Consider the following 9739-nt stretch of genomic DNA (forward strand, 5'->3'; position numbering starts at 1 on the left):
AGTTTCTATTATTAGTTAGTTTATTAATAGTATATAAAGATTGCGTTTATAATGTTATATAAAATTTACCTATAATAAAAAAAAAGTAAAATGCCAATTTACACAGATAAGCGGTAACGGTATTAAAAATATAGAATCTATGTTATAGTGGGGAACCTGATGTTCCAAATATCAATTCCGTGAGATTTTAATGCTAAAGTTGAGTTCTTGGCAGTTTTGGAATCCTCAGGACTAGTAGAATTCATTGCAACTGGGGGAAAATTTTTCCCGACCCTATTTTGGCCGCCATCTTTGATTTCAAAATGGCCCCATTATTTACTCAAAAACGATTACTCCTATTTTAAACCACGTACGAACGTAATTTGTGCGACAAATCTTACAATATTATGATAAATCAGTCCAATGGTACAATTTATATAATTATATGCTATTATTATGAATTGTACCATTGGACTGATTTATCATAATATTGTAAGATTCTCAAAATGTACTGACAATGCAATACAAATATGTCAAACAACAGTAACAATTATGTTAACAAATGTTTATCTAAAGTTTAACTTTAAAGGCGAATAAAAACATACCCTAAGTCCCATGATGTATTTACCAGGAATTGGCTTCTTGGCCTTGCGTAATGGTGCTAGGGTAGCACTGGCGACAACCACCAACAAGAGAAGACAATCAAATCTTGTCCAATAATGTGATTGAGAATGATGGTCCGACGAGCTGCTGTCCTTTAAATACTTCATTCCGTCCAGAGGCGTGGTAATCAATGGTACAATTTATAATAATAGCATATGGCAGCCATATTTTGATGATTAAATACATAAATGCATACATTATATACGTTTTTAATGGCGGCCATCTTGGAATTCAATATGGTTGCCATATGCTATTATTATAAATTGTACCATTGGACTGATTTATCATAATATTGTAAGATTTGTCACACACATTACGTTCGTACGTGGTTTAAAATAGGAGCTACTATCAGTTTTGAGTAAAAAATGGGGGCCATTTTGAAATCCAAGATGGCGGCCAAAATAGAGTTGGGAAAAATTGGCCCCCAGTTGCAATGAATTCTACTAGTCCTAAGGATTCCAAAACTGCCAAGAACTCAACTTGGGCATTAAAATCTCACGGAATTACATTAGGTTCCCCAATATTATTTCTTATGACCATTTACGCACAATGCGGAGCGGACGGTCTCCGCTCAGGATAGATACAGATTCTACGTGGGACAAGCACCGTTACCGCTCGTCTGTGTAAATTGGCCTTAATAGCACCTCGCTCAACCTACAAACATCAAGGTATCAAAAATAAAACTCATGCAAAAACTCTTGAATACAAAACATCAATTTTTCGTGTAAACACTAAAAATATATATACAGTATTTACACCATGTACATAACTATTAACTTTTAAAGCCGATTTTCCACCCGGCGAAAATCGGCTTTAGGCCTAATTTTTTATTTTGTTTATTTTGACATAATTACTTTACTTTAGCAGATATTTTGGAATTTATACTTTAATAACCTTTACTACATTAATGTTAAAGTAGTTTGTAGAACAAACAATTATTAAGAATTTATTCCCGAAATTTGTTATTGTTTTAATTTTCTTGTAGATAGGCAAATCAGAATAGTGTATTCTTCTTGAAATGTTAATTTACGAAATAGATAACAAACTTTGAACAAAACGACCAATCAAAACCGGTAAAAGGTATAAGAAAAAGAACATGTATTGTGTCTGTCTTCTAGGAACAAATACCTTTGCATAGTAATCAAGTATACAGCACTTCAGAATGTGTTTGGTACGCTTGAATGCCTCGAAATGCTGGACCCTATGCTCTCAGCTGAGTGGGCCTGGAGTTGCATACATTCGATGAATAAGACCACTCAACATAGGGCCAAGATTACTGTAAAAACAACAAAAAATCAGCGTAATAAATAAAAGTTATGTAACTGGACACAATGAAAACCAAAGTGCAACTTAAGTAAAGCTCCATCTACACTATCAAACTAGTTTGACAAAAAAGTATGACATACCCATATATGGACATGATGATGTCATATTTATTACCATATTTGGGTAGATCATACTTTTTGTCAAACTAGTTTGATAACAGGGCCGTAGCCAGCATGAGGCAGACTAGGCGCTCGAATTCGAATTTTCACTACCCACCCCAATTTCTCAGAAGAGATCGTTATATTTTATATAAATAATTATATTTAAAGCATCTTTGCATCTGTTTTTAACCTCTCGCTACGACCTTGGATAATGTAGACAGAGCTTCAGAAATTCTTTATTTCTTTAATATGTACTCTCACCATGTACTGTATATATTGAAGTTCTATATATAACACTTACCGTTGTGTTCTGCCACACTTGAGTGTAGACAGTAATCTTAGACACTCCTTTTCAGTTTCACACTCTGAATAAGCATCAAGAAGACTGAAAACAAATAAAATGCAATAAAACAAAAATACCTTTTGATTCTCATACAAAAATGTCAAAGCATACATTGAATCTGGCTGTACAGGCATGGAATCAGTATAAATAGAAAGATAAGGAGGAAATTGTGTTAACTTACTACACAATATGTAATGACACCGTTGAAACATTACGATTTGGCCAAGTACACACAGATGAATCAATTGCTCAATGTGCTTTTATGATTCTCATACAAAATGTAACACATTGTTACATGGAGATCTTACAGTGTTACATCGCACACTCATTTGTCACAGGGTGAATGTAAGAAGTGTAATGAAAATCCTTGTGTAAACAACTCATTAGCACACTTGCAGCACACTATATGCCTCTCTGACGCATTTTTAATTAATTTTTTTACAGATATTTTTAATTGTGACATTTCTGAAGACATTGCTACCACTATACCATTCATACCGATAGACCAAGAAGTTTAAGCAAATTCCAGAATTATAATTATAAATGGTTTTATTTTTTTAGACAATGGGATTTCCGAAATCTCTAGTTTTAAGTTTTAGTCATTTTAATTTGCTTTTGCTATTGGCACTTTGGTCTCAAACGTCCATAAAAAAACCTTACTGTGATACTGTTGGATAGAGCTGAATAATAGCCTGTGCTTTCTCCGCTGTCAGACCACTGAACTGCAGCAGCTGCTTGGCAAAGACTTCACCAGTTGTTAGAACCTACAGTAAAATAAATCATATACAATACATGATGAGTTTGTGACAGTGGCTGTGTGTGAACTAGTACACCGGGGTAACCCCCTACTCGTTCTTTAAAGTGCACATGAGCCAGATGTGTACACTGGATCTACGGTTTATAGTCCTTATCTGAGAAGACTTGTTCTACCACCAGAACCATGGAGCGAGTGAGTCTCGAACCCTTGCCGATGTTATGGCAACGTATTACGGTTCCACTGTCTTAACCGCTCGGCAACTCACTCGCTTACAATCCAAACAACATTAAGGTAGCTTCTGAGACTACCCCAAATTCCCCATTGGATGTAGTCATGGAATTTACTATTAATTGGTTTTTATTGTAAGCATCACATAATGGAAATGTAATAATGTTCTTACCTTATTCTTGATTGAGTTTTCGTTAAATTCGTAGAAAGACATCACATGATGGGTTCTGTCGTTCAATTTCTGTGAACACTTCATTTTTTCAAAGTTTTCTCTTGTGTAGGCTTTTATAGTCTTGCTCTGTTGAAATGATAGTTTGATCATCTTTTAGTGTTTTTTTTTGGTTATATTTTCAGACTGCAGTTCATAATATTACTGTATATATTAGAACTGTAAACTTGTAAATGTTACTTTGCAAAAATGCTCTAATTGCTATCTACAGGCCACAGTGTCCTCTAATATAGTGGATATATTTTGAAACTGCTAATTAGAAATGTTGTTGAGATATTACTTTAGTTTTACAGCCAAGAGTGGAAAATCTTTTGACAATGTAGTCAGGTGTATAGGAATGATATTATCACTTTTTTAGCCAATAAAAGTATACAACACCTAAAATTCTACCATTAATTAAAAAAATATAGGTCATAATTACACCATTAGTTAATATGTACATTGTACTTACTGAATAACTACTTTGAAGGTATCGTGTCATAACAGTGAGGTAGGCAACAGAGTCTTGAATGCCACAGGTCTGTTTAACATAAAACTTATCAACAACCTACAAAATAAGAATTAATTAATAACTCTAACAACAGTAATTAATAATTCTTTTACTTAAGAAATGTATTATTTCTGAAACTAATTCTACCAACAAAGAGTAGGAGGTTATCCCAGTGTACTGATCTATCTCGCCTGCCGTGGGTCTGTGAAGGACGATTTTCTTCAATTGACAATGAATATTATCAAACAAACAAGAAACAATAGATAACGTAATAAAAGATCTCACCTGAGTATTGACAATTGCTTGCTGCATTGTTGCTTTTGGTAAGCTCATATTATCCATCGACCCAAAGTCTTCAACAAGGTAAACTGGATTACTTATACCACACTGTTTTAAACGAAACTGGGTATAAAATAATAAAAATAGATAACTACAGTATACAGCATACTCTACAGGTTTCCTATCACGGATTGCAATATACCTTTAACTGTTGAAATGGGAGAAAATAATGTACAGCACATGCTACGAAATCAACAATTTAGTATATGGAAAGGACATAGGTGTTAAAATATTAGTACAGTCAACTCTCCCAATACTGGACACCTTTAGGCCAAATATGTCTGGTTTTCCTGAAAGTCTGGTATTCGTAATGTGTTTTAAATGGTAAAAATGAATTTGGGATTGGACTTCAACAAAAGTCTGGTATTGGGAGAGTGTCTGGTTTTCAGAGAGTCCGGTATTGGGAGAGTTATCTGTGTTTAACTAACCTTTTGTTCTTTGAATCTGCCATCTTTGATACTTCCGCACAAGTCATCCATTCTCTTCCTTTCAATAACATAATCCAACACAGCTTCTTTGTTAGTTTGTTGAGGGACCACACCTTTCTGCTTTTCACGTGCTACCCACAGAAAATCCCCAACCTGAAGTTTACGAACATCAAGTGCAATATTGTTCTTCTGCAAACCTTCAAGTAATTGTTTCTTCCTTTTGCTTGCCCTAAAAAAAAGTTTTACAAAATTTATATTATAGGGGAAAGAGAGAGTTTATTTGTTATACAGTCAAATCTCCTAATACCGGACACCTTTGGGCTGGCCTTGTTTTCTGGAAAGTCTGGTATTCAAAATGTGATTTTATTAGTATAAATGAATTTGGAACCTTTTGAACCACAATAGAAGTCTGGTTTTGGGAGAGTTTTCGGTTTTCATTCTCACAATGGCGCCACCCATTAGCTCTATTCTATCCTACAATGCCTTTCGAAATTGTTACACGCTTTGGACGAACAGGAGATCTCTGGTAGAAATTACATCATTTCATATGCTATACGAAAGAGATGGTTTTTCAGCAACTGTTTGAAGATGTCAAGAGTTGGCCTTTAGCCAAAATCAAATAAACTCACCCTCCAATCTCACAGTTATCAACACAAAGAATGATCTCAAATGTTTCTGGTTGTAGGACAAACTCTGGCTCAAGTACACTATTCAAACCATTTTCATTGGTTCTACTAGCTGTATTAATGTCATTATCTGACCAATGAGAACCAAGAGTGTCTCTAGCTAGATTGGATCTGCTGGATGTACTAGCACCTGCACAATCAACTATAAACTTGTTTGTTGCTAAATCAGTACTAGCACCATTTACTCTCCAGTCTGTTGCAGTCTGCTTTGCACCATTTGAAGTTGTCCAATCAGATTTATTATTCAGTATTTTTGCATTATTTGAATTTGTAGTTGACCAACCAGTATTCAGTTCAGTAGGGTATGTTGAAGTAGTAGATGCTGTTTGGTTGTTTACCTTCTTTGGCTTTTTTGGTATGCTTGATTTCGCAGTGTCAGTGACAGGGCGTTTTTTAACTTTATAAAAAGAATAGATGAGGATATAATAATATAAGCTATAAATACCAATCAAAATTTCCTATCCCATACAAGCCTATTCTCATTCTTGTACACAACAAAATATTTTCAACAAAAATTAACGTGGGTAAATTATTTGGCAACTGTAGTCTATTTAAATTACATGGATACATTATATAGAGGAGACAAGTAATTATGTAAAGTTTCCAAAATCAACTGTGCTTTATAGAAATCAATTTAGTTGCAGTTAAAAAAATATAAGGATTGGCTAATACTTCAATTTAAAAAACAGTTTGTGTGGAAAATATTGTAAAAATAGTGCTAATTTAACAGCCATCATATACATTTTGAAAGGTCATCATATGGTCCATTTCAGAGCACTATTTTTGCAATAGTACCCAGGCAAAGTTAAACTAACGCAACGGTTACCATACCTTTTGGTTTATGTTGGATTCCTGGGCAGATATCTGTAGCCTGATCATTATCTATGTACACATATCTCATACCAGCAGGGGATGGTCTTGAATCTTCCAGGTACTTTATATTGAACTGAATTAACTCACTTTCAACACATTTTACAAGGAAACCAACTCCAAAATTATCTACAATTAAAAATTGTTCATATTATTTTTATTTCATTATTTCCAACAGCAAGTAACTCGCCAATTACAGGATGGATAAACTATTTAATAATTTATCGTGCTTATAAAATAAGTCTCATTTGAGGCTTAGGGAGTGTAGTTGAAATAGTTGTGAGTTACAACCCTGGCACTAGGTCAGAATTGAACCCCAGAGCTTGGGATTGGAAGGCAAGCACGTTAACCACCAAGCTACTCCACTGCAATATAAACAAAGAGCGGGATTTGATGCATAATTCACCAAATGGATAAGGATACGCTCAGGTGTGCTATAACATAAAATAAGATAAATCATTTACTTAAACCAATCCACATTTTGTTCAGTAAATAACTGTAGTAGTGTACTTTAGTACTCGTCACTTACCATCAATGAGGACCTCGGCAGAGTCCTTACTGCAAACTTCTCTCCCTTTATCGTCCACATACGTATACTGGAAAGAGGTGGGTTTGGTGGATGTATGAGGTTGATTGTCTACAAGTGGTCTAGCATCAAAACCATTGTGTCTGCAAAGTAAACAGTTTGTCAGAATAAATATATGGTGGCTTGATATATTCTCTTTTGTGGACTGGCTGATTGACTGATGCAGCCATATTCTGTGTTTTCCCTCTATGGTCAACTCTCTAGTTAATTATATAACCTCTTAATAAGCTCTTTCTACACTATCAAACTAGTCTGAGAAAAAAAAGTTGTGATGTGCCCAAATATGGTAGTGATGTGCCTAAACATGGTAGTGAAATGAGATCATCACATTTCTTTGTTACATAAAGTCTGATAGTGTAGACAGAGCTTAAGCTTACTTACTCATTTCTGAAAGGTGCTTGAGGGGGTTGTGGAGGCGCTATTGTTGGTAGTTCTGGTAACCTCAATGGATCAGCAGGTTGCATGTGGGTAGGTCCTTTTACGGTCAGCGTCCTGGCTTGATCATGTCCAACCTCCAGCTTTTGAGCCAAAGTACATCCTTCTGGCGTTATAGTATATCTGAAACAAATTTGCATAACATTTAGTCAGTAAAAGTATCTCTTAATGATAAATAATGTAATGTAACTGCAACTAATTAATCGTAAATTTTCAAGATAAAAGAAGTAACATTACGGTCTCATCGTTCTGTTGGTGGATGGCATTTTAAATACATGTGCTACAATTTTTGGAAGAGGATGGAAGATTGACCTTACCTGGACGGGTTACCTTCTCTTGTGACCAATCCCTTGGTAATCAATGTGCTCATGGATGACCAGGCAGTGTACCGACAACCAGGATCAGGCTAAGGTAATAAAAACACAAAATTCTTTATGTTAAACTACCTACTCATTTATACGAAAGTGTTTTTGGTAGAGAAAATAAACTGTGTATCAGCAGCTTAGTGGTTAACATGCTTGTATTCCAATTCCAAGGTCAGGGGTTCAATCCTGACCTAGTGTGTCAAGGTTGTAACTTACAACTTTTTCTACGCCCCAAATGAAAAGAAGAATGATAAATTAAAATGTTTTCTTCCGATAATTGCCGAGTTTCTCATTGCTGGATTCGTATGAAATAAAAAAAAATCATACAATTGGAGGAGAATATTTCCTTACCACTGTCATTGATTTTTCACTGAGTTCTTGAGCTGCTTTTTGTAATTCAGGTTTCTTCATAAAGCCCTTACTGTATGGATCCTACAATAAGAAAAGTAAAACGATAAAGATTTATAAATCTACCAAAACTATATCCCACAACACACTCACATGCTGTCTGTGATTGTTAAAATAACTTAGTATAGTAGGCCTTAAGCTCTGTTTACACTATCAAACTCTATGTGACAACAAAAATGTGATGTGCCCATATATGGACATGATGTCATATCACTACTATATTTGAGCATATCACTATCATATTTGAACACATCACTTTTTTTTGTCAAACTATAGTTTGATAGTGAGACAGCTTTACAATACAATGTAAATACAAATTATTTATAATAAAACCACCTTAGAAAATTGTTACCAGTGATTATGAAGATGATCAAGAAGAATAATTATGACTATGATATGATAATGACAAAGATGAATGATGAAGAAAATGACAACAACAACAATCAGGTACCTGAAAATCCTGGTACAGAGTAAGTATCAATGCATATGGTCCGGACCGGTAAGCTGGGATATATTCCTTTGGTGCACTAGGAACTGGAGGCTAAACAAATTCACAAAATGATGAAACAATAATAAGGATCAAATTCTAAAGTAAACAACTGAAAAACAGCAAATAATAATGTTAAATGTGGGTAGGCCTAGATGGATTTTACCTTTTTTCGTTTTTGAACTTTAGGTGCTTGAGTTTCATCCTCATTGTCACTGCTAACCTCCATATTCAGACCTGTAATTTAAATTTAATAAATAGAACTTTAATGTAGAATTTGAGGGTATTATAACTATAAGAATTTGAGATTACTTACAGGTAATTAAATACAATTGAAGATTGTTTGAACAGTTAGTAAACTAGGATACAAATACAAGCAACTAATAAAGTATCTCTTTATCTTTTCAATCTATCGTATGGTAAATTATTTAGAAGGGAAAAAAGAGAAAAAGTTACTACCAAATAGGTTTTTTATAACGTACCATTTTCTTCTTTGTATGTGGCCAATTTCTTATCCAGCATTTTACAAAGTTTATCCCCAAAAAATTCAAGGATCTTTACATCTTGTCCACATTTGACAGGTAATGGGTACTTTTTAAGTGACCTCAGTGCCTAGTAGAAAAAATCAACAAAAAAATAATTCGTCTAGGCCTAGATACGGTTGATACGGTATAATCAGCGGCTCACCACGTCCTCTCTGCTAGCCAGCTACCTACTAGAGACGCGCTGACATGAGGCCTAACAACACGTTTGTGGGTACAGTCTATTTACTTACTTTTCCATACGTATATTGTGATTTCCATGACTGTGCCTGGGCTTCATCTTTCCATTCGGTTAACCATTGAATAAATAGCTTTTTCACAGAAAACCCCATGATTTTTAAAAAGATGTTTTTCACTCAACAAAAAGTCACATTTCCCAATATGTACGCGCGCTCAACTCAAAACCAAAAAATAAACAAACTTCGGAAGTAACTAAATAAAGGTTCTAGCGGTCCAATAATATTACGTAATACTGCA

At 34.6% G+C, this 9739-nt stretch overlaps 1 protein-coding gene across 1 annotated transcript; it reads right to left on the reverse strand.

Moving 5' to 3' along the window:
* Positions 1-49: 49 nt before the first annotated feature.
* Positions 50-9682, reverse strand: LOC144851388 (structure-specific endonuclease subunit MUS81-like). The gene is made up of 17 exons (XM_078708813.1): positions 9496-9682; positions 9203-9332; positions 8887-8957; positions 8685-8774; positions 8177-8257; positions 7778-7866; positions 7407-7583; positions 6969-7108; positions 6401-6568; positions 5513-5966; positions 4884-5112; positions 4402-4518; positions 4078-4173; positions 3570-3695; positions 3073-3176; positions 2371-2454; positions 50-1918 (listed from the first exon to the last, which is right to left on the reverse strand). Exons 1-17 carry the CDS (start codon positions 9592-9594, stop codon positions 1852-1854), a joined length of 2322 nt encoding a protein of 773 aa, XP_078564939.1. The 5' UTR covers positions 9595-9682; the 3' UTR covers positions 50-1851.
* Positions 9683-9739: the final 57 nt, after the last annotated feature.

This window comes from Antedon bifida, chromosome 9, assembly GCF_963402885.1.
Source record: "Antedon bifida chromosome 9, ecAntBifi1.1, whole genome shotgun sequence".
In the NCBI taxonomy this organism is placed as follows: domain Eukaryota; kingdom Metazoa; phylum Echinodermata; class Crinoidea; order Comatulida; family Antedonidae; genus Antedon; species Antedon bifida.

Bases quoted from the DNA above. Each gene is read 5' to 3' on its own strand.
- LOC144851388 (XM_078708813.1), bottom strand. From the start codon at position 9,594: ATGGGGTTTTCTGTGAAAAAGCTATTTATTCAATGGTTAACCGAATGG. The intron at 8,775-8,886 runs GTAAAATCCATC...GAATTTGTTTAG, and splicing joins AAGTTCAAAAACGAAAAAAG to CCTCCAGTTCCTAGTGCACC. The intron at 8,258-8,684 runs GTACCTGATTGT...TTCTTATTGTAG, and splicing joins CTCTGTACCAGGATTTTCAG to GATCCATACAGTAAGGGCTT.